This window comes from Eurosta solidaginis, chromosome 5 (genome assembly GCF_040869045.1).
Source record: "Eurosta solidaginis isolate ZX-2024a chromosome 5, ASM4086904v1, whole genome shotgun sequence".
Classification (NCBI taxonomy): domain Eukaryota; kingdom Metazoa; phylum Arthropoda; class Insecta; order Diptera; family Tephritidae; genus Eurosta; species Eurosta solidaginis.
In genome coordinates this window covers 262,835,224-262,861,794 of record NC_090323.1, presented here as the reverse complement: position 1 = coordinate 262,861,794, position 26,571 = coordinate 262,835,224, and the positions used below count along the sequence as shown (strand labels likewise).

The 26,571-nt window shown below is 37.1% G+C and overlaps 1 protein-coding gene across 5 annotated transcripts in view; it reads right to left on the bottom strand.

Moving 5' to 3' along the window:
* Window positions 1-26,571, bottom strand: part of Galk (N-acetylgalactosamine kinase) — a 67,713-nt gene that overhangs the window by 17,247 nt on the left and 23,895 nt on the right. Inside the window, exons 1-2 of one of the 5 annotated variants that reach the window (XM_067790129.1) lie at window positions 7,641-7,696; window positions 4,863-5,124 (exon numbers count right to left, since the gene is read on the bottom strand). The exons of 1 other annotated variant lie outside the window; for it this stretch is intronic. In XM_067790129.1, coding sequence (XP_067646230.1) covers window positions 4,863-5,005 — 143 coding nt within the window. In that variant the 5' untranslated portion in view covers window positions 5,006-5,124; window positions 7,641-7,696. Of the gene's footprint in view, window positions 1-4,862; window positions 5,480-7,171; window positions 7,310-7,640; window positions 7,697-26,571 lie in introns of those variants that run through there. 3 more of the 5 variants (XM_067790128.1, XM_067790130.1, XM_067790131.1) reach the window with 3 other exon arrangements.

Below are 26,571 nucleotides of genomic sequence, written 5' to 3'. Positions count from 1 at the left end.
GTGTGACTTAATCGGATTGAGCTTGCTTGGTCTAATTAGAAAATGTCAAAAGCGCAAGTGAATCAATCTTTCAACCAACTGCAACCAACGGTATAGCTGATTAAAGATAAGGAAAGAAAAATACGATGACAGCTTCCAAAAAATTTCTAGCATTGTGGATAAAACAAGTGTGATATCTTATCCGTCAACTGCCTGACAGGATGTTCAATATGGCTACTTTTATTTGTAATTTTGACGTCTATGCAGACGTTATCACACTTGTCTTATCCACAATGATTTCTAACTTCAATTGTTCGCCAAGAGGTGAATGCGTTTAGAAGTGAATAGAAGTGCTTAAGTATTTTAAAATTTGATTACCAAAAAGAAAATGCCCAGTGATAGAAAGTGCGTGGTATTGGGATGCGGTCGTTCAACCGTATCCGACCGAAAAGTGAAGTTCTTCCTTATGCCGAAGAACATGAGGGAGCAGTGGCTTGCCAATTTAAGACTGCAGGAGCACCAAAACGGACTGGTGTACGTTTCCAGCCTTCACTTCCCAAAGGAAGCCTATGGAGATAGGCATAAAAAGAACGATGTACACACAATTAATTTGGGTAAGTATATTTAATTGCAATATGCCTATAAATAAAAGTGATGTATGTACATGTGTTATGTGAAGTGATTGCATAGTTGGGCACATTGCAATGCCAACATTGGCCGAAAGGCAGAAAAGTGCTTAAAGTTGAAGTTTACTGACTTTTTGCTAAGGACGGCATTGCAAACATTTTTCATTTGTACGTGGTTAGTTTTTGCTAAACATTTTCTATTTTATTTAATACCATATGCATTAATTGAATTTTATTTTAATTTAATTTAGTTATAATTTATTTTTTGGGTTTATTTTTTTGGTTTTACCTACTTGATTTGATTTTACTTTACTTCATTTTATTAAATTAAATTTTATAAATTTATTTTAATTTTATTTTACTTTGCTTAATTTAATTTAATAATTTTTTTTTTTTTTTTTCTTGTGCCAGTGAATGTGAATATATGTGTTTTGCTACAATATCATTAGTATCGTCTGAAAATCATTCAAGGCTTGGGCTCTATTACCCATTCGGGATCATTTGGGGACCCTATCAGGTTATCAGCCCATGTAGCTCTTATTTTTTACTCTATTATAAAAATAAAATACATTAGACAGAAAAAAGTGATTAAACAGGTAACGCTGATAAGCAGGCTAATACCAATTTCACACAGAAATGTGGCTATTTTTATTATCTTTTGCTGCACGATTGAATTCAATAAAGGCTTTAATGTAGAACACTTGCCTAATTATTTCATTAAGCTTCTGTGTGAAGTTGGTATAACGTGAACGTAAACTACACTTCTACACTAGAATATATCGAATAACCATGGTATAAAAAAGAAGGTAGGGCGGGATGGGAATTTCTTTTAGGATGAAAACACAATGGTCATCTCACAAAATAATTATATGCTCTAGCACGATTTATGTGCACACATGTCTGTTGCACTTAGTAATAGGTAATTTTTGCAATTTTAAGGTTATGATGGAGAACCTCCGTACAAATACATTGAGCAGATACATAGTTTTAAATTATGAAAGCGATTCGTCAAACATTTTGATAGTGCCACCCTTCAAACGTTCGTCTAAGGCACCAGGCGGAAATTACGTTAGAGGAATTTGAGCTATTCTCCGATCCTGACGAGAAGCGACAACGTTTGGACGTACGCCGCTATAGTTGGGAAGGGTTAGATGAAAATGTTGAGACAATGAGCGATTTGCTAAAAATGCTCGAAGGCACATAAAAGTTAACGGAAAACTACGCAAAATTATTCAAAAATTGAAAAAAGACAATGCCACTCTTAAATTGCACATCAAACGACTTAAACGTTCACAATTCACGCCTGCGGGCGGGGCAAGTAGCGATGCCATAATATTCGCGCAAATGATAACTGGATCCAGAGGTAAAAATCATTTACCAGAACAAAAAGAGTTGGCTCAAAATATAAACTATATGACAACGAAATCGTATAATTTTATGCGGGAAGAAAGCCACTCTTCTTCAGGCGAGACCAATACCCTCCGTTCGCCCTGGCAACGATCCGCAAGTTATCGAAAATTTAAAATTAATAATACAAAAAATGCCAGAAACTGATCGGCTTTGCGCAATAATGTGGGACGAAGTCGTTATAAAAAATGACCTGCAATATAATAACATCATCGACGTTATTGATGGTTTTGTTGATTATGGTGACCGATACCAGAGCACCAGTTGTAGCCGACAAGCGCCTATTTTTATGGTGAAAGGCATAACGTCTAACTGGAAGTACATACGTATCGTACTATCCAAAAAAAAACAGCTGCCAGCGAACAGAAAATAATCTAGTTATTCTATAAAAATATATGTAGATGTCGCACAAAGCATTGGGCTAACCGTGAAAGTAGCTTGTGCGATCTACACAGCTGCAACACAGCAGCATACTCAACCACGTCAACAAAAATAACACTCATTTAATTTACAAAGGCAAAAAAATACATTTTATGTTTGATTACTGCCATTTGATTAAAGCGGTCTGAAATAACTTTTTAAATAATAAAGAAATAGGCTCTGCTGATGGCAAATTAAGGCACGATATTGTTAAAAGGCTTTACAATATAGATAAAAAACAGTAATTTTCAAGTATGTCCGAAATTAACCGACGCTCATGTTGAGCCAGGTCCATTTGAAACATTTAGTGTATCCAGAGCCGTCCAATTATTACGCCACTCTGTATATGCGGGTATAAAAATGTTTGCAGAAATGAATTTGTTTAGCAATAATCACAAAATTTTTGCCTCTATTGAGCCGACTCAGAACTTTATAAAGCGTTTTAATGATTTGTTTGACGAGCTCGACTGTCGATTTATTGGGAAAATGCGGAAAAATGACGAGTTTAAAATTGCCCGGCTACTCGATCATATAACTTACTTGGAGTCGCTTAGGTTCAATTTTGAGCTACATTGCATTGATGCATTCATACTAACGATTCGCTCAATGATACATTTCTCAGAAGATATATTTGAAATGCACCAAGACATAAAGTTTATTATGCTGGGAAAATTAAACCAGGACTTCTTCGACGCATTCTTTGAAGGAATAAACATGCATCCATCAGCATACGAAATGCAGTACATTGTATACAGGTGGGTGTCGATGAACATTTTGTAACACCGCTTGAAAGGCAAAGGCACAAACTGCGAAGGTGACGATGATGTGTTCCTCGAATATATTGATGGTAAGCCCACTATTCCAGATGAGCTGACAGGTAGAGTGGATCAGACCCAAAACGATCCAAATGAAGACGAAAAGGCAGCCGTGTATAGCGAAGAATCAGCCGTGGATGAAGAAATCGAAATGATTATCATTGAAAGTATTGTTAACCTAGATTGCCCAACAGACATTCCGGTTCAAAGATATTATGCCGGTTATACAATAGGCAAACAATTAGCCACGAAAATTAAATGCGAATATGGCTTTGACGAAAGACAACGTTGATCTCACAAGCTCAGAAGCCGTAATAAGAGCCAAAAGCTTTGTGGAAGATAACCGTTTAGTAAACCCAGCCCAGTGCGTGTTTGAAATATGCGTAAAACACATGAAATGGTTTGTTGACGCTCTTTGTCCGAACATTAAAGCCAGTATATTACGGGGACTCAGTTAACCTTATAAACGCCTTATAAAGGGTGTAAACGTATAAATTTATCTAGTGTGTAAACGAACTGTCAAATTTTGTATGAAAAATCATATACACAATTTGTATAAATTTACGCGCATATTTCATGAGGGGGACTCATGATAGCATATAAACTTATAAGGTGTAAAATTATATCCCTTTACACACGCGGTTATATGAACGCACCTAGTAATACTCTTGATAAACTTGATTGTTTATCAGCTGTATTATTGCCAAACAGAAATTTTTCGATTGTTATACAAATTAAAAAATGCCAAGATTAAGTGAAAACTCAAAACTAATAAAACGCCTTTACTTGCTGATGTTGGAGATTTCTGATGAAAATGCCTGCTGTAATGTCTGCAAGGTTGCATTCCTTTGAGTTTACCGCGTTTACACAATGAAATGTGCGCGTAAATTTATACAAATTGTGTAAATGATTTTTCATACAAAATTTGACAGCTCGTGCGTAAACTAGATAAATTTATACGTTTACACACTTTATAAGGCATTTATACGGTTACATGAGTCCCCCTAATGAAATGTGCGCGTAAATTTATAGATTGTGTAAATGATTTTTCATACAAAATTTGACAGCTCGTTTACGCACTAGATAAAATTATACGTTTACACACTTTATAAGGCATTTATACGGTTACATGAGTCCCCCTATGGTGTAAACGCGGTAAACTCAAAGGAATGCAACCTTGCAAACATAATTGCCGTCCTTTTCATCAGAAATCTCTGACATCAGAAATCTCCGACATCAGCGAGTAATTTACAAGAATTTCTTAGTAAAGATGTTTTGGTTTTGATTTTTCACTTAATCTTAGCATTTTTTAATTTGTATAACAATCAAACATTTTTTTGGCAATAATACAGCTGATCGACAATTCAGTTTATCAAGAATATTACTAGGTGCGTTCATATAACAGCGTGTGTAAATGGATATAATTTTACACCTTATAAATTTATATGCTTTAATGAGTCCCCCTATTATCTTATATAAATCTTAAGACTGACAAAATTCTGCCAGATTGGTTCGGAGAAAACTCAGAGTGCGGAGTTGCAAGAGTTCGTGGTAAAAGTTTTGCTATATAAAAATGCTCATTTTCATATTATATTACTAATTTCGTGCCACCTACCGTCCAGGCATACGAACGTAAAATCGAGGTTCTTTTCCAAACTGGTTGCAAAAAAATTCATGCAGGTGTCGTAAGCGCGCGTACAGATGGTGCTGTGGTCGTAGCGCAACATTCGAAACACAGATGACGCACTCCTCGCTCATTTCGTTCAAAAAAACACTGTATGTTTATTTGTATTATTTTCTTTGTTTTTATTAGCACTCGATTAAAGTTAATAAATTGCATATGAGCAGGTATTACAACAAACGCACACAAAACATATCTAAATGTAAATAAAACACTTGGTGACGATGACAACGAACGACAATATAAGAATTTTTATGCGAGAGTGAATGAATTGTTGCTAACGCTTGGAGGGGAGCGTGCGCGAGTAATACAAAATGCCTCGAAAATAGCACACGAAATCGAATTGATAAGAACAGCCGACGGAGAAGGCACAGCAATAAAATTCAACAATCAAGCAAGTAATTTATTTAAATTATCGTTTTTAATTTGTTATTTATTTTCTTTTTGTTCACTTTTTGTAAAACCTTATTTCACATACACTTCCCCGTTAGATGTGATTTTATTTGCTGCTTCCACTAAACGCTGGCCCTTTCGACTAGGCAATGCCAAACGTCAAACTGAAAGAAAGTAGCAATGCAACAAAGTTGCTCGCTCGCAATTTGTTCTAATAGAGAGAGTTAGAGAACAAAAGTGGGTGGGAATGGGAGGAAAATGGCAGATGCGCCCAGCGCACAGTGGTCGGTTTTGTGTATCGATTGTTGCCAACAAACTTAGCGAAAATATGTATTACTCGTAAAAGCCTTCCGCGATTTACAACCAGATTGACTGAATTTTGTGTGTGTTAGTGCAGTCGGGTGGCTTCGTGACACACATATTTGTTGTCGGCTACACGTTGATGAAAATCAAAAATTTTTGATTTTTTCATTTGACGCTAGCTTATTTGATAGTCGCGGGGTGTGATTGACAAAACGCAGTGTTGTATTTAGTTTGTGTCGACATTCAAAACGAAAAAGTGCGCGGAAGAACAGCAATTTATATTAAAATTTATTGAAAATTATCAATGTTTACCAGCTTTATGGAATGTAAAGCTTTTATTATTATTTAATAAAATTTTTATTAATTTTTTTATTATTTAATAAAACTGCTGTAGTTGCAAGTAAAAAAAAGTCATCATCCGATGACGACGTATTCACGTCCGAACGCTACGGTTTCTCAATGCAAATGTTGATTGATGGCTTTTTATTTGATAGTCGCGGGGCAAGCGTCAAATACCCGACACGCACACATACAAAAATTCAGTCAATCTGGTTGTAAATCGCGGAAGGCTTTAAGTCTGAAGCAGGGATGCACCTTAACGTTAAGCTAATCGTTTATCAAAAAACTTCCACCGTTTCCGTTGAAACACTTGGAAATATTATCGATAAAGAAATTATCAAGATAAATTGTATCTCGTTTTTAACCGAAACGAAAAGCTTTCGTTAACGTTAACAAAAACGCGATACTTTATGTTTAAATTGTGCTGGCAATGCTATAGCCATGGTGAAGCCGTAAGGTGGTAACAGCGAGCGGACGTACACACAAACTCCATGTAATTTGTTTGTGTAATTCGTTGGTGGTAATGTCAAAAAACTCTGAGAAATGTTCGTACTGTCAAAATTCATGAGAAAAGTTGCAATCAGCTTGGCTAATGCTTTCACCTTTAATGACTCCCCCCTCAATCAGCTTTGCCAGCATAGTTTGAAATTAATAATCAACATAAACGATTTGATTTCGTTTTGATATGGCAGAAACGTTAATTTGACATTCTTAACGTTAATAAACGAAACGAAATGACTTTTTTTTTGTTTATTAACGTTAATTATCGTAACGAAATGATATCGGTTGTCTGTTCTGAAGTCTAGAAGTAAAAAATCCAAGAATTTAATAATTTCTTTAAGTACAATGATAATAGGGTTCATCCTGAACCCTGATTGGAAAAGTGAGCTTGAAAATAGCCGTATTTATTTTTAAGTATATCGTTTTTGCAATTTTTTGATTTCTCGCAAAGATAAAAGTAATTTTATTTGAACTTAATTGTGTTCCAAGAAAAATTATGAAAGCAATACACCGAACGATACCAGAGAAGTTCGACCTTCTCTGCCGATACATAAAAAGGACTGAATTAGATTTGTTGCTAAGTTGAATCGTGTAATATCTTTCCAAGGCTAAATATGTACTTTTTATAAAGTCCCCCCAATACAGTCGAATTTCCAAATGCGCTTTACATGCCATACAAATAATGCTAATATTTTGAATCGGCATACCTGCGAGGAGATTAAGTCCGAGCGTCTCTTCCAATTTTTAATAAGCTCCTTTTTAACTTTTTTCCTACAAACTGGATTGGAGTGTTTGCAAACCACTGCCAAGTGGCCTCCGTTTTTCGGAAAAATTTTCTAAAACATTACGGTGTTAGTTGTCTTGTCACTTAAGTCGGGAATCCTTGGCCAACATACCCTCTACACCACGGAGGTATTGCCATAAATATACATTTTAAAAAATATAACGCTCAAGAGAAACGCTTTTCAAGATATGTTCAATAGCTTTTGCTGTAAATTGCACATGAAAATTATTGTAAATATTTCAACAATAAACATAGAATTTTCGGATTTAGGTGATATTTTTTTGTCAGTTACTCTAGCCGCAGAATCTCCACTTCGCAACCGTAACCCTATTTAAAGAAACTTGGTAATTGATAAAACACTTCTACGTATATAATATATCAATATATTTTACTGCAAAAATAAAAATAAAATTAGCGCAATTTAAGATGAGTGAATTCCGCATAAACGCGCCCGCTCAACGTTTGGAAGTCAACTAAAAGTTCGTTCCAACAAGACATCTTTTACAGTTCTGTTTGTTCAGTCTTCGGTATCACAACCCTTGAGTTTTTATCAGCTGGTGTTGGTGCAATTATCATTAGAAAAATAAACATAAACCAAGCTTATCATAAATACATATATAAATTTTGATGCTCATTAATCGATGCAATAAATGAAACCGGTTAAATTTGTATTTTATTTTAAAAATTAAATGACTTTTAAATCAATTTGTCCATTCACTGAAATGAAACACTAACCAATACTTATGAATTTTATGAATTTAAATAAAATAAATGTACTACAAGATTAATGCTTCACTATATGAAAAATTCAAATTCATTGTTATTGTCATGTATTCTGGTGTAATGCTTAGGTACATAGTTCATAGATCCAATTCGGCCGGTTTTGTTCTTTAGTTAATTTGCTCAAGTATTCTTTATTGCTTTGATAAGGATTTAATTGTTTAACCTCAATTTTTTGTTCAATATTGTTTTAGTACATTTGTGTTTATCAGTGAGCTGCAATTATTCATGTTTTAAGCTGGAGTCATTGGTGCCGTATGTCGTATCGCTGTATCCGTATCCCTAACGTAATCAGCTGTTTATCGTTACGACGGTAAACCAAAACCCAATTGGTTGGCTACGATACGGTTACGACCTTAGCGGCACCAATAATCGATTACATTGATTCTCATAAGATTGGTCGAATCAGCTGTTATAAGTTTACCGATACGGTTACCGATAAAGCACCAATGTCTCCAGCTTTAAGGTTATTAGTGGACTAACCAAAAAATTAGTATTAGTGCGTACACAAACAAAGAATATCATGCACTTATATCCACTAAAACACATTTACATAGTCATGCTTCGTAAAATGAATAACCGCTCATAAGCCACGAAGCAGTTCAGTACTCAATTGTCTTATTGAGCAAGAAAGTCAACTGTGTTATACGAAAACACTAATTTGAATCAGTATGGTTAACAGTACAATAAAATGAATATAGTGATATCAGTCTTCTCACGCTAGCAACACAACGATGTACACCATTGTAAATTTTACCAAGTAGCGCAACTAACAGCTGATCGGTGAAACTTCGCACATTCACACGCACAGTTCTCGACTCAGTTTCAAAACAAAACTTTAGATTATTTAATTCAAATTTTAAAGTGAGATAATCCTTACATATTTATGTATACAGAATATATATGGCGTTTTTGTTGTTATTAAAACAATAGTTTTATTTATATTAAAGCTTTTATCATTTTTTTTTTTTAACTTCGAAAAATCTCCGAACACCATTCCTTCATTATATGACATTCGACTGCCTAGTCCACTGCCTTCCACTCTATTCGCAACATAACCTCTACTTAAGCTGCCAAACTATATAGTAAACAATGATGTACACGAAACTAAACTGAATACAGCGCTAAAGAAAAACCGATAATAAACGAAGTATACAGTGTATTACACATGAAACCAACATGCTATTGAGTTAACGCGACTATGATTTCAGTTTATACTCAACAATGTCATATATGTATGGGACATATGTGTTGCGGGGCACTCGTATGTATTTTCTATTTTATGTGCTAGTCACTCATAGTATTTGTCTGTACTTGACTAAGTACACATTTACGCCCCGATTCTAGTGTGGTAACAACATTCTTCACCACGGTAACGAAATCATGTGGAAACTTTTACACCCTTTTGGTATTCTATCCGCGAAAGTAGCCGGATAATTTTTTACCCACAAAAGTAGGTGGTTACATCGAAATAACCAAACAACAGCTGTTGTTTAGAAAAAGGCAAAACTGAAAAATAAAGAATTGTAAGCGCAAATAAGTAAAGATAATAGTAAAAAAGTGTTGCCTCTTGCTATATATTATATATTTGTTTACATTATGTACTTTCACAGAATAAATTACAATATAACTATGTAAAATCTTATGCATGTATGTACATATATACACATCGTCTCGTTTATTTGTTAACCTCGTATCTACGAGTGACACATTTTCGGTAAAGCCATGGCGGAACCATACAAGGTGGCAGCATGGTGACATACCTACAAACATAAATAGAAATTCCATGTACTTTGTTTTTGTAAATTCGATGGACGAATGTCAAAATCGAACTGCGTCGGAAGTTGATGTATCAAATCAAATAAAAAAGTTTATATTCAGCTGTCGCATGCTGCCACTTTGTATCGTTCCGCCATGGATAAAGCGAAGGAAACCAACTTTTAAATTTCACCACAGACACTGGTGAGTTTTTCGATGATGACAGCGTTTCCACTTTGGCCAGAATCGCGAATAAAAGAACTGGTAACGATTTTCGGTTACATAATGTTCTGGGGACTATTTTACCGGTAACGCTCAGAATCGGCCCGTTAGACACAATTTTTTGGCTCATGACTAAGTGCACTAATTTTATTAGTACTCAGAGCAGACCTCTGGTGTTTATATACAGTAAATGTTTTTGTTATAGTTTTAAAGATTTGTAGCTTTTCATGTCCGTGGTTACCAAGGTTAGGATGCTTAATTGTGATTTTGATACGACGGGAACACTGTTAAATCCAATACATAGATGTATCCGCGTCAACCCAGACCCTCTTTTTTTAGTGCAATCTCAAAAGCATTTCCCGAAGGTCTGCTGTGAGTTTGACAGATCTTAAGTATAGGTACGCTAAATTAATATTTTGATTTATGTATTTCTTTTGCGTGGAAATAGGAGCAGACCAGAAATTTTTATTATTGATATTAGGGAAAAATTGTAAAGTTTACAAACGGCGATGGTTATCGCCATACCACTGTATATAAGCAATATTAGCAACGCTCGCTACTTAAATACATATGATCTTAGAAATTTTTACATTTGATAACTTGATTCATTATACTCAGCGTCCTTTGCACACAGAGTAAATTAACTTTGTTTGGATAACGGCTGGTTGTATATAAATATATATCAAAATCATCAGTATCGGGGGAGAAAATTGATTAAGCCAGATATCTTCACCAAATTCGGTATGCGGGCTTATCTGAACCCATAATAGATAGGTATTGAAAATGAGTGAAATCGGACTATAACCGCGCGCACTTTTTCGTTATCGAAAATTTAGGAAGATGGATAAAATGAGTTAATTCAAAAAGCTAAACCAATGCAATTTGGTAGGTGGATTGGTTTTATGACGCAAAGTATAAATTCCAAAAAAAGTTGGAATATGGGAGTGGCACCACCCACATTTAGAAGAAGACAATTTGTAAGTTTAACAAGCCGTTTAAGATATTGTATTGTAATTTGACAGAGAACTAGCCTTTCCAAATTAAGAACCACGCCCACTTTTATATAAAAGATTTTTAAAAGGGTTTTGGATGAATAAAATAAGCTATATCTTTGTAAAAAGAGAGTTTTATATTAATGTTGTTTCATTTCCCAAGTGGAATTGTAACAAGAAAAAGCAAAAAATTCAAATGTTTAAAAGCGGCGTTGCACCGCCCTTTTTTTACCAAGCAATTTTCAGTATCTCGCAGGCCATACCTCAAAGAAAAGTTAACGGATCGTAATAAGATTAGGTTAAAGATTCTCAAGAATTACATAACATTTTAAGAGCCTAAAAAAAAAAAAATTAACCCCTTGTAACAAAATTTGAAAAAGTAATTTATCTAAAATGAACTGTACAGTTGAAACTCACGCTGAGTATATAATGTTCGGTTACAGCCGAATTTAGACACCCTTACTTGTTATACTCAGTTGAGCAGAGCTCACAGAGTATATTAACTTTGATTGGATAACGGTTGGTTGTACAGGTATAAAGGAATCGAGATAGATATATCGAAAAAAAATTCGATTGAGCCATGTCCGTCCGTCTGTCCGTTAACACGATAACTTGAGTACGTTTTGAGGTATCTTGATGAAATTTGGTATGTAGGTTCCTGGGCACTCATCTCAGATCGCTATTTAAAATGAACTATATCGGACAATAACCACGCCCACTTTTTCGATATCGAAAATTTCGAAAAATCGAAAAAGTGCGATAATTCATTACCAAATACGGATTAAGCGATGAAACTTGGTAAGTTAGTTGAACTTATGACGCAGAATAGAAAACTAGTAAAATTTTGGACAATGGGCGTGGAACCGCCCACTTTTACAAGAAGGTAATTTAGAAGTTTTGCAAGCTGTTATTTGGCAGTCGTTGAAGATATCATGATGAAATTTGGCAGAAACGTTACTCTTATTACTATATGTCTGCTTACTAAAAATTAGCAAAATCGGAGAACGACCACGCCCATTTTTTAAAAAAAATTTTTTTTTAATTCAAATTTTAAAAGAAAAGTTAATATCTTTACAGTATATAAGTAAATTATGCCAACATTCAACTTCAGTAATGATATGATGCAACAAAATACAAAAATAAAAGAAAATTTCAAAATGGGCGTGGCTCCACCCTTTTTCATTTAATTTGTCTAGGATACTTTTAATGCCATAAGTCGAACAAAAATTTACCAATCCTTGTGAAATTTAGTAGAGGCTTAGATTCTAGGACGATAACTGTTTTCTGTGAAAAAGGGCGAATTCGGTTGAAGCCGCGCCGAGTTTTTATACACAGTCGACCGTCTGTCCTTCCGCTCGGCCTTTAACACGATAACTTGAGCAAAGATCGATATATCTTTACTAAACTCAGTTCACGTACTTATCTGAACTCACTTTGTATTGGTGTAAAAAATGGCCGAAATCCAACTATGACCACGCCCACTTTTTCGATATCGAAAATTACGAAAAATGAAAAAAATGCCATAATTCTATACAAAATACGAAAAAAGGAATGAAACATAGTTATTGGATTGGTTTGCTGTCGCAAAATATAACTTTGGAAAAAAACATTGTAAAATGGGTGTGACACCTACCATATTAAGTAGAAGAAAATGAAAAAGTTTTGCAGGGCGAAATCAAAAGCCCTTGGAATCTTGGAAAGAATACTGTTCGTGGATGGAACTAAGGCCCACTCCGTTTTAAAATACTCATTAACACCTTTCATTTGATACCCGTATCGTACAAACAAATTCTAGAGTCACCCCTGGTCCACCTTTATGGCGATATCTCGAAATGGCGCCCACCTATAGAACTAAGGCCCACGCCCTTTTAAAATACTCATTAACACCTTTCATTTCATACCCATATTGTACAAACGCATTCTAGAGTCACCCCTGGTCCACATTTATGGCGATATCTCGAAAAGGCGTCCACCTATAGAACTAAGGCCTACGCCCTTTTAAAATACTCATTAACACCTTCCATTTCATACCCATATTGTACAAACGCATTCTAGAGTCACCCCTGGTCCACGTTTATGGCGATATCCCGAAAAGGCGTCCACCCATAGAACTATGGCCCACTCCCTTTTAAAATACTCATTAACACCTTTCATTTGATACCCATATTGTACAAACTCATTCTAGAGTCACCCCTGGTCCACCTTTATGGCGATATCTCGAAAAAGCGTCCACCTATAGAACTAAGGCCCACTCCCTTTTAAAATAATCATTAACACCTTTCGCTTGATACCCATATTGTACAAACTCATTCTAGAGTCACCCCTGGTCCACCTTTATGGAGATATCTCGAAAAGACGTCCACCCATAGAATTAAGGCCCACTCCCTTTTAAAATACTCATTAACACCTTTCGTTTGATACCCATATTGTACAAACTCATTCTAGAGTCACCCCTGGTCCACCTTTATGGCGATATCTCGAAAAAGCGTCCACCTATAGAACTAAGGCCCACTCCCTTTTAAAATACTCATTAACACCTTTCGTTTGATACCCATATTGTACAAACTCATTCTAGAGTCACCCCTGGTCCACCTTTATGGCGATATCTCGAAAAAGCGTCCACCTATAGAACTAAGGCCCAATCCCTTTTAAAATAATCATTTACACCTTTCGTTTGATACCCATATTGTATAAACTCATTCTAGAGTCACCCCTGGTCCACCTTTATGGCGATATCTCGAAAAAGCGTCCACCTATAGAACTAAGGCCCACTCCCTTTTAAAATAATCATTGACACCTTTCGCTTGATACCCATATTGTACAAACTCATTCTAGAGTCACCCCTGGTCCACCTTTATGGAGATATCTCGAAAAGACGTCCACCCATAGAACTAAGGCCCACTCCCTTTTAAAATACTCATTTACACCTTTCGTTTGATACCCATATTGTACAAACTCATTCTAGAGTCACCCCTGGTCCACCTTTATGGCGATATCTCGAAAAAGCGTCCACCTATAGAACTAAGGCCCACTCCCTTTTAAAATAATCATTAACACCTTTCGCTTGATACCCATATTGTACAAACTCATTCTAGAGTCACCCCTGGTCCACCTTTATGGAGATATCTCGAAAAGACGTCCACCCATAGAACTAAGGCCCACTCCCTTTTAAAATACTCATTTACACCTTTCATTTGATACCCATATTGTACAAACGCATTCTAGAGTCACCCCTGGTCCACCTTTATGGCGATATCTCGAAAAGGCGTCCACCCATAGAACTAAGGCCCACTCCCTTTTAAAATACTCATTTACACCTTCCATTTGATACCCATATTGTACAAACGAAGTCTAGAGTCACCCCTGATCCTCCTTTATGGCGATATCTCGAAAAGGGTCCACCCATAGAACTAAGGCCCACTCCCTTTTAAAATACCTTTTTACACCTTTCATTTTATACCCATATTGTACAAACGCATTCTAGACTCATCCCTGGTCCACCTCTATGGCGATATCTCGAAAAGGCGTCCACCCATAGAACTAAGGCCCACTCCCTTTTAAAATAATCATTAACACCTTTCGCTTGATACCCATATTGTACAAACTCATTCTAGAGTCAGCCCTGGTCCACCTTTATGGCGATATCCTTAAATGGCGTCCACCTACAGAACCATGGCCCTCTTAAAATACTCTTTAATATCATCCATTTGATTCACATGTTATACAAACACATTCCAGGGTTACCTGAGGTTCATTATCCTACATGGTGATTTTCCCTTACTTTGTCTCCATAGCTCTCAACTGAGTATGTAATGTTCGGTTACACCCGAACTTAGCCTTCCTTACTTGTTTTTATTTAGCACACATATAGTAATAGGAGTAACGTGCCTGCCAAATTTCATCATGATATCTTCAACGACTGCGAAATTACAGCTTGCAAAACTTTTAAATTACCTTCTTTTAAAAGTGGGTGATGCCACACTCATTGTCCAAAATTTTACTAATTTTCTATTTTGCGTCATAAGGTCAACTCACCTACCAAGTTTCATCGCTTTATTCGTCTTTGGTAATGAATTATCGCACTTTTTCGGTTTTTCGAAATTTTCGATATCGAAAAAGTGGGCGTGGTTGTGGTCCGATTTCGTTCATTTTAAATAGAGATCTGAGATGAGCGCCCAGAAACCTACATACCAAATTTCATTAAGATACCTCAAAATTTACTCAAGTTATCGTGTTTACGGACGGACGGACGGTCATGGCTAAATGAATTTCTTTTTTCGCCCAGATCATTTTGATATATAGAAGTCTATATCTATCTCGATTAGTTTATGCCGTTACGGATTACCGTTATGCGAACAAAGTTAATATACTCTGTGAGCTCTGCTCAGCTGAGTATAAAAGCTCGTGCATTTGCCAAGAGCGAAATGACGCACTCTCTTTGGCTGTGAGTATATGTGGGTATCTCTTCACAAACACAAAGTTGTTTTTGTTGGCCCGCTGTAGCTTGGGTTTGGTCATCGAAAAGTGTTATGCTTGCATTATTTGGGGGTTTTCATCCACTTTATCCTAAAAACAAGTAAGGAAGGCTAAGTTCGGGTGTAACCGAACATTACATACTCATTTGAGAGCTTTGGAGACAAAATAAGGGAAAATCACCATGTAGGAAAATGTACCTAGGGTAACCCTGGAATGTGTTGTTTGTACGATAAGGGTATCAAATGAAAGGTGTTAATGAATATTTTAAAAGGGCGTGGGCCTTAGTTCTATGGGTGGACGCCTTTTCGAGATATCGCCATAAAGGTGGACCAGGGTGACTCTAGAATTTTTGTGTACGATATGAGTATCAAATGAAAGGTGTTAATGAGTATTTTAAAAGTGAGTGGGTCTTAGTTCTATGGGTGGACGCCTTTTCGAGATATCGCCATAAAGGTGGACCAGGGGTGACTCTAGAATTTGTTTGTACGATATGCGTATCAAATGAAAGGTGTTAATGAGTATTTTAAAAGGGCGTGGGCCTTAGTTCTATGGGTGGACGCCTTTTCGAGATATCGCCATAAAGGTGGACCAGGGGTGACTCTAGAATGAGTTTGTACAATATGGGTATCAAACGAAAGGTGTTAATGAGTATTTTAAAAGGGAGTGGGCCTTAATTCTATGGGTGGACGTCTTTTCGAGATATCTCCATAAAGGTGGACCAGGGGTGACTCTAGAATGAGTTTGTACAATATGGGTATCAAGCGAAAGGTGTTAATGATTATTTTAAAAGGGAGTGGGCCTTAGTTCTATAGGTGGACGCTTTTTCGAGATATCGCCATAAAGATGAACAGGGGTGACCCTAGAATGCGTTTGTACGATATGGGTGTCAAATGAAAGGTGTTAATGAGTATTCTAAAAGGGAGTAATCATTAGTTCCATAGGTGGACGCCGTTTCGAGATATCGCCATAAAGGTAGACCAGGGGTGATCCTAGAATTTGTTTGTACAATATGGGTATCAAAAGAAAGGTTTTAATGAGTATTTTAAAATGGAGTTATCTCTAGTTCCATAGGTGGACGCCGTTTCGAGATATCGCCATAAAGGTGGGCCAGGGGTGACTCTAGAATTCGTTTGTGCAATATGGGTATCAAACGAAAGGAGTTAATGAGTATTTTAAAGGGGAGTGGGCCTTAGTTCTATAGGTGGACGCCTTTTCGAGGTATCGCAATAAAGGTGGACCAGGGGTGACTCTAGACTTTGTTTGTACGATATGGGTATCAAATGAAAGGTGTTAATGAGTATTTTAAAAGGGCGTGGGGCTTAGTTCTATAGGTGGAGATATCGCCATAAAGGTGGACCAGGGGTGACTCTAGAATGAGTTTGTACGATATGGGTATAAAATTAAAGGTATTATTGAGAGTTTTAAAAGGGAGTGGTGGTAGTTGTATATGTGAAGGCGTTTTCCAGATATCGACCAAAATGTGGACCAGGGTGACCCAGAACATCATCTGTTGGATACCGCTAATTTATTTATATATGTAATATCTGCCAAGATTTTAAGGGTTTTTTATTTCGCCCTGCAGAACATTTTCATTTTCTTCTACTTAATATGGTAGGTGTTACAACCATTTTATAAAGTTTTTTCTAAAGTTATATTTCGCGTCAATAAAACAATCCAATTACCTTACCATGTTGCATCCTTTTTTTCATTTTTCGTAATTTTCGATATCGAAAAAGTGGGCGTGGTCATAGTCGGATTTCGTTCATTTTTCATACCAAGATAAAGTGAGTTCAAGTAAGCACGTGAACTAAGTTCATTAAAGATATGTCGATTTTTGCTCAAGTTATCGTGTTAACGGCCATGCGAAAGGACAGACGAACGACTGTGTATAAAAACTGGGCGTGGCATCAACCGATTCCGCCCATTTTCACAGAAAACAGTTAACGTCATAAAATCTATGCCCCTACCAAATTTCAAAAGGATTGGTTAATTTTTGTTCGACTTATGGCGTTAAAAGTATCCTAGACAAATTAAATGAAAAAGGGCGGAGCCACGCCCATATTGAAATTTTCTTTTATTTTTGTATTTTGTTGCACCACATCATTACTGGAGTTGAATGTTGACATAATTTACTTATATACTGTAAAGATATTAAATTTTTTGTTAAAATTTTACTTTAAAAACAATTTTTTTTTAAAGTGGGCGTGGTCCTTCTCCGATTTTGCTAATTTTTATTATGCGTACATATAGTAATAGGAGTAACGTTTCTGCCAAATTTCATCATGATATCTTCAACGACTGCCAAATTACAGCTTGCAAAATTTTTAAATTACCTTCTTTTAAAAGTGGGCGGTGCCACGCCCATTGTCCAAAGTTTTACTAATTTTCTATTCTGCGTCATAAGTTCAACTCATCTACCAAGTTTCGTCGCTTTATCTGTCTTTTGTAATGAATTATCGCACTTTTTCGGTTTTTCGAAATTTTCGATATCGAAAAAGTGGACGTGGTTATTGTCCGATATCGTTCATTTTAAATAGCGATCTGAGATGAGTGCTCAGGAACCTACGTACCAAATTTCATCAAGATACCTCAAAATTTACTCAAGTTATCGTGTTAACGGACGGACGGACATGCTTCAACATTGAATTTTTATTTATGTTTGTAGGTATGTAACCATGCTGCCACCTTGTATCGTTCCGTCATGGTTTTAAAGATTTGTAGCTTTTCATGTCCGTGGTTACCAAGGTTAGGATGCTTAATTGTGATTTTGCTACGACGGGAACACTGTTGAATCCAATACATAGATGTATCCGCGTCAACCCAGACCCTCTTTTTTTGGTGCAATCTCAAAAGCATTTCCCGAAGGTCTGCTGTGAGTTTGACAGATCTTAAGTATAGGTACGCTAAATAAATATTTTGATTTATTTCTTTTGCGTGGAAATAGGTGCAGACAAGACATTTTTATTATTGATATTAGAGAAAAATTGTAAAGTTTAGAAACGGCGATGGTTATCGCCATACCATTGTATATAAGCAATATTAGCAACGCTCGCTAATTAAATACATATGATTTTAGAAATTTTTACATTTGATAACTTGGTTCATTATACTCAGCGTCCTTTGCGCACAGAGTAAATTAACTTTGTTTGGATAACGGCTGGTTGTATATAAATATATATCAAAATCATCAGTATCGGGGGAGAAAATTTATTAAGCCAGATATCTTCACCAAATTCGGTATGCGGGCTTATCTGAACCCATAATAGATAGGTATTGAAAATGAGTGAAATCGGATTATAACCGCGCGCACTTTTTCGTTATCGAAGATTTAGGAAGATGGATAAAATGAGTTAATTCAAAAAGCTAAACCAATGCAATTTGGTAGGTGGATTGGTTTTATGACGCAAAATATAAATTCCAAAAAATGTTGGAACATGGGAGTGGCACCACCCACATTTAGAAGAAGACAATTTGTAGGTTTAACAAGCCGTTTAAGATGTTGCATTGAAATTTGAGAGAGAACTAGCCTTTCCAAATTAAATCGGCTAAGAACCACACCCACTTTTATATAAAAGATTTTTAAAAGGGTTTTGGATGAATAAAATAAGCTATATCTTTGTAAAAAGAGAGTTTTATATTAATGTTGTTTCATTTCCCAAGTGGAATTGTAACAAGAAAAAGCAAAAAATTCAAATGTTTAAAAGCGGCGTTGCACCGCCCCTTTTTTACTAAGCAATTTTCAGTATCTCGCAGGCCATAACTTAAAGAAAAGTTAACGGATCGTAATAAGATTGGGTTAAAGATTCTCAAGCATTACACAACATTTCAAGAGCCTCAAAAAAAAAAAAACAAATGAACCCCTTGTAACAAAATTTGAAAAAGTAATTTATCTAAAATGAATTGTACAATTGAAACTCACGCTGAGTATATAATGTTCGGTTGCACTCGAATTTAGACACCCTTACTTGTTTTTACTCTTTTTGCTTCGCATTTTCGTCACTACTACGCCCTTTCATTAAAAACCAATTAAAAGTACCCTTTTTTCGAAAATCTTTGTCACTTAAAATATTGCTTGTTGAAATATACCTTTCTCCGTGCTACTCGCGTTGTGGCGCGCTTAATCAAACCATATATGTTCTAAATAAAATTGAACAAAATAAGCAAAAAGAACTCATTGAACCAAAATGATCGAAATATAATCGGTTATGTAAAACTATTTCCATTAATACACACAGCACTAGCCCAAGCCTACAACAAAAGTAACTCGAACGACAGAGGCCACCCTAAGCGCTTTTATTTTGTAAAACAACTTAGTAATCTTAACCAAAGATGTCACCAGTGCTCTGTGAACGCCCTCTATATGTAAAATAAATAAATAATAATAAATTCCTAATAGCTAATAGCCTAGATTTATGCAATTATATTTGGTTGTAAGCGCAGATGTAAAAAAGTTGCATGCGAGAAAAATTATTGGGTTTTCAACGCAAGCGAGAAATAAGATATTTTTTACATATATACATATTTATAAATAATAAATCGCACTAGTTAAAATCAGCAAGAAAACTTCAATCCATTTTCCCCAGGTGCTTACAGCGTAGTGGAGGTCTATTAAAGTCGGGTGTAGGTACAGTAATAACATAGACTTCTTGTTCGATTGCGAGCTCGGGTTTCGAATATTTCACGGATTCTTCCCTTTATAACCCAAACACACTCTGTCATTTTAGTTCTTACAGGAATTCAGTATGGTATTGAAACCATCCATCTGTCGTAAAATTTATTGTTAAAATGTTGGGAATAGCTGAAGCAATCACTATTTTTTGTAAATGCCTTTTTTTCTGAAAACACGTCTCTCTTTCCTATTCAACCCACGGTTGCTTTCGCATTTCCGTAAGTGTCTTTATCGCCACAAGCAAGAACAAAAACACTAAAGGTTCATGCACATTATACGACGCGACATTTAGCGACAAAATATTCTTTGCATGTATTCTTATGGAGCCATGCACACTTAGCGGCAGTCGTACGACACGATACGACCAAGTTGACCAACTAGACTAGGCAAAAATGCCGCATGTCGCTACATGTCGCGTCACATAATGTGCATGAACCTTAAAACGTTTCGACGTTAGCTCTCCTCTTATTTTTGATTGTACGCTGTAAGTTGGCAAAAAGCTGGTGACCATATTCGCTGTTATCGAATCGTGCGCTCCGATAAAACACCGGAGACATGGCGACCCTCTTCCGCAACGTTGATGATCTGATAGCGTTTTTTTCGATTGGGGGACGACCATGTAGCTTAGTAGTTCTTTTTATACCTTTCATGAAAATGAAATGGTATATTAATTTCGTCACGAAACCGAAAATTGTAAGTCCTTAAAGGAAAATAGATAGACCCACCATTAAGTATACCGAAATAATCAGGTTGAAGAGCTGAGTTGATTTAGCCATGTCCGTCTGTCCGTCTGTCTGTTTGTATGCAAACTAGTCCCTCAATTTTTGAGATATCTTGATAAAATTTGGTGAGCGGGTGTATTTGGGTGTCCGATTAGACATTTGTCGGAACCGACCGGATCGGACCACTATAGCATATATCCTCCATACAACCGATTTTTCAGAAAAAGAGGATTTTTGTAATATCTTACCCAATTTAACAGATTGAAGCTTCAAACTTCACCATAAACTTTCGTATATTGCACGTATTGTTGCCTGAAAAAATTGATGAGATCGGTAGTATATATAGTATATATCCCCCACAACCGATTGTTCAGATAAGGAACTTTTCGTAATTACTGCCCTATTTTAAGAGCTAGAGGCTTCAAATTTATAGCATATATTGTTGTCTGAAAAAATCATAGAGATCGGTTGTATATATAGTATATATCTCATACTACCGATTGTTCAGATAAGAAACTTTTCGCAATTTCTACCCCATTTTAACAGCTATAAGCTTCAAATTTCACCGATTGCTTACGTATATAGCATATATTGTTGTCTGAAAAAATCATAGAGATCGGTTGTATATATAGTATATATCTCATACAACCGATTGTTCAGATAAGAAACTTTGCGCAATTTCTGCCCCGTTTTAACAGCTGCAAGCTTCAAATTTCACAAAATGCTTACGTATATAGCATATATTGTTGTCTGAAAAAATCATAGAGATCGGTGGTATATATATTATATACTTCATATAAACTGTCATTTTTGCCCCTTTTTTACGGCTAGAAGCTTCAAAATTCATCAAATTTCATCAAATAGTTACCTTTACATCATATATTTTTGAAAGACGTGATTCGTACTCATAGTTTTTCCATGCAGACCACAAAAAACGTGAAGCTTTGCATCCTCACACAGATTACCTACCTATTTTTTATTTTATATTTATCTTAAAAATCGTTAAGGTATGTAGATCTGTTCACTATATATTTCTTATCTTATACATCCGATTATTCGGAGATTACGAGCGGGATAAGATTATTGTTCAGCCCCATTCATGAAAGGTATGAAGTCTTCGACACAGCCGAAGACTGTCCCGTTCTTACTTGTTGTGTTTAATGTTGGTGCTGAATATAACCACGTCTCAGGCACCGGTGAAATCGAACAACCTCAATAAATTGAGTGGGGTTTCGTCGTAGGGGTTTCAGTTGTTGAGTTTGTAACTAAAGACACTATCATTATCCACACTGGCATTGGATTCGCCACGCATGACCATAGCATCATGGCGGGGCAGCGCATCCTGCTCTCCACCGTCTTTCTCCTCCGACTGTGCGTGGACGCAGATAACTGAGATATTTAAAAATCTTGCCTCTAACGGATAGTGGCGAGACGTTGGACCACCTGTCTCAACGTAAGTACCACAAATCCGAGGCCGAATATGGACTTGCATCTGAAAGACCACTTCCGGATATGTAACAAGTTCTTCACGTCTGAAGGGACCGGATAGTCCAGGTGCATCTTCTAACATCATGGGACTTTAAAAAATAAATGTTTTTATTACCCGAAGCTTTGTGAACCTTACTGCGCTCAGTGGAGCTGTTGTTTTATGTGACGGACTCCAAACCCTTCGGCATTTGTAGAGCAAAATGCTTGATCCAAGACAGACACCTACTTACAGCGGCACCTCCTGGTGATCAGTTGCCAGCTGTGAAATCTGACCATTTCGCCATTAAACTGATTGCGTCGAGTGGTCTGACCAGGCTGTAGCTCTTCTCCCATTGGCTCACTACCAAACGAATGTTCGTTAGTTACCCAGAGCATACAAACGCACAAAACAAGTGAGCTGCTTCAACCGCATGCAAAAGAATTGCCCTAGAAGTTTTCTTTTGAACGACGTTCAGAAGCGGCACTTCTACACCCGAGAATGTCCTACGAAATGTCTGTTGTTAGATTTAGGACAGAATTATATCAACAAATACTTTAAATGCTACCGAGCCTGGCGGATTAGTACTTCGCCCCATAGGAGAGGTCATTGTCTTGAGAAATGGTATCAGAAACAATATAATTAATGTAAAGATATCTAGGTACTGCGGTTCTAGTTCCGAGTTTGCCGGACTAGTTTGATATCAGAGAGAAAGTGCAAGTTGTAAAGATAAATTTTCCAGAACGTTTGTTGTTTGACTGCATATATAAATTACCACATCTATGTGTATATTTTTGTATGTATGTATGCCTGTATGCATTTAGAACTTTGTTGTAGATACATATTTGAATATGCATTGTTGTTGTTGGTCGTCGTTGTTCTTGTGTTTACACATAATGAGCTACAATTTGTTAACATAAATGCACAAAGTGCATTACGGTTATGGTGTGTATTTGTACGTCATGTCAGTAGTTTTGTCCGGCCACAAGCGGAGCTATGTCTAGCTACAAGCCCCAAACCAAAATGTCCAAAACGTCCAAAACTTACGCAGCCACCCACAACGAAATTTCGGTGCCTTAGAGTAGGGTGTAGGTAAAAGTGTGAATGTGCTTGTAATTGATTTTATGCATTAACATTTGTTAAGTATAACATACAAAAAGCAAGAACAACAAAACGCTTGCAACATCATTATGCGCCTACGCCTACACATTTACTGTTAGCCACATCAATTGCGACATTTTAGTTTCGACGCCCTAAAGTGCTTTGACATTGTTTTCACAATTGCAGTCACTTTGTTGTCATTATTGTGTCAATTGACATTGTTGCATTTGCGGTTGTTGTAGTTTGCTGTTAGTAATGATAACGTTAGCTGTTGTTGTTGTTGTAGCGCTTGTAATTGTTGCTAGCCATCGTTGTTGTGGTGATTTCAGCACTGGTTGGCTTGTTTTTGGCCATGTCACCGACACCCAACCATGTCATCCTGCTGTTCAACATGTTCCTGGGTGATGCATCTAACTAACATGCGTCACACAAGACTACGTACATACATACATACATACATCCTGTTCTTGCATCTGCTCATTTATGTGTTAGCAAGTGCTTCACCTTGTTTTAAGTCCTTTTGCTAGCCACATAATGTGTTGGCCACAAATTATCAAAAGTCACCTCAAAACATTGCACTGACAGGTGCAAGTTGAAGTGGAAAAATCGTTCACTAACACTTTATTCATTTCACAGGAAACCCTGCAGTCAAAGCTAATAATTAGTTGTATACTAATCCACAACTAGTATGAATTCCAACTCAACTTTCTTCTTCCATATAAGCAACTGGTATATTCAACATGAGGAGGTCGGAGGCCCTAACAGATGTTAATTGCCAGGTTTCGGACAGAAATATAACAGTCTGAGAGTACAAGGGGCGATTAAGAAAAATCACTTGGGGTTGTTGTGGTTGTAACCACAAAAGCTCTGAAAGCTTAGGTGAGAATTGCGTATTTGAGCAGTTCTTTGTCTGATAAGAATCCGCCACGGTCCGGTGCTAGCACTTTCTCGCACTAGCCCGATTGGCTTGGTATCATATTTTTTGATCCTTCGAATTTTCGGGTCCGTAGATTTGAGCCGTCTCTTACCCTACATCGGTAATATTCTAAACCCCACCGGTGTAAACAACTGGTGTCATGAATAGTGCCGCGTTGCAGACGAAAGAAAGAACGTTGCTTACAGGTCCTCGGTGAGACGGAATTCAACTCGAAGAGTGTGAGAAAGTTGGCGTGAGTTGAAAACAGAAGCAATACATATTTTAGGCAGGAAAAAAGTAGAGTCAGAAAAATGTCAGTACAAAGAGATTATGCTACCAATACGAATAAAGCCTTAAAATTTTAACAAATATTCCGCAAAGCACGCAATGCTTTAGGCCCTGGAAAAAATATAAAAAAACGGAAATGTCGTACTGGAAGCCTATGTCGAACACCACTTAGATTATATGAGGAACGCTTTTCTGCCCCTGAAAGGATGCATTCACAAAGCACACAGGGAAGATGCTTAACCAGAGCAGACAATCGAAGGCGATGGAATTGACGTTGCTTAACCCGATTTTCACGAAGTACGAATAGAAAGATCTTGTTCAAAAAACAACAAAGCTATTGGCGCTGTACTCGTCTATATATCAACTTCTTCAGTTGCTATGCCCCTCCGAGCATGACCATCGCCGAGCTCTAAGACATGATATACGGGATCACCATTGAAGCACGAGGAAAACACCCGCTTTTATTGTGTGGAGATTTCAATGAATGGTCATCCGTGTGGGGAAGTAGACGAACCAACGAAAGAGGGAGAGTTCTTCTCGAAAGCCTTACTTCTTTGAGGCTAGAACTCCTAAATGAACCAGGGATATATACCTTCGATACAGGTACCAGACGATCCATTATAGATCTCACCTTCGCTAGCAGCTAAATAGCAAGACGAGCAAAATGGTCCATAAGCAACGTCTACACACACAGCGACCATAAAGCTATTAGCGTAGAGCTGCTCGAAACTCCACGAACGGTAGCAGTAAGACATCGACAAAGTAGGAAATGGAAACAGCACCTTTTCGACCCACAAATATTTGACATTATCTGGAAGGGCGCCATAGTACGAGAATCGCATGCGGAAGACCAGTCGGTTCAAATCACTAAGTTGCTATGTATGGCATGTGATGCTGCCATGCCCAGAAGTCGCGGAAAAGCACAGCGCACTCCGGTATATTGGTGGAATGACGAAATTGCGGAAGAGCGTAGAAAATGTCACAAAGCACGAAGAATAGCGCAGAGGCCACGCTCATCACCACGATATGCGAAGTTACACAGGACCTATGTCGCACAAAGAAAGGCACTTAAAAATGCCATAAAAAAGAGCAAGAAGTTATGCTTTAGGGAACTGCTAGATCCTTGGGGATCAGCCTACAGAACTATGATGGCCAAAGTTAAAGGACCGATATCACAGCAACCTACGTGCCCGATACTTATGAATACTATTGTTGAAACACTTTTCCCGGCGCAAGATCGCTGGACTTATCCAAGCGAGGATCTAGAAAGTACGGAAATTCCGCAAATTGCAGAGCAAGAGGTGCTGGACGCTGCAAAAAGAGTTGCTGATAATAAATCCCCAGGACCCGACGAAGTACCAAACATAGCCCTTAAAACCGCGATCACAACTAGGGCTACATTATTTACTGATCTTTTTAATGCCTGTATGCAAGAAGGCGTGTTCCCTCGCCCGTGGAAACGACAAAGACTTGTCCTATTGCTGAAACGTGGTAAACAGCCGGACCAACCATCCTCATATAGGCCACTTTGTATGCTGGATTCCCTAGGGAAGATTTTCGAGCGTATAATTAGTGAGCACCTACAGCTGACTCTAGAAAGACCAGGTGGCTTATCGAATAGTCAATATGGATTTCGTAAATCAAGATCCACCGTAGATGCAATACAAACAGTCGTCAATATAGCTAGAGAAGCTATCTCTGGAGGCCAAAATAAAAGGAAGTTCTAGAATGCTTTTAACACTGCGAACTGGATGCAGATAATGGCAGCACTGCAAAGCTTCGGCACACCAGCTTACTTACGCAGAATAATAGGCAACTATTTTAAAGACAGAGTACTTCTTTTTGACACGGATCAAGGAGCAAAAGAGTACAAAATCACTGGAGGCGTCCCACAGGGATCTGTTCTCGGTCCAACGCTTTGGAATGTAATGTAT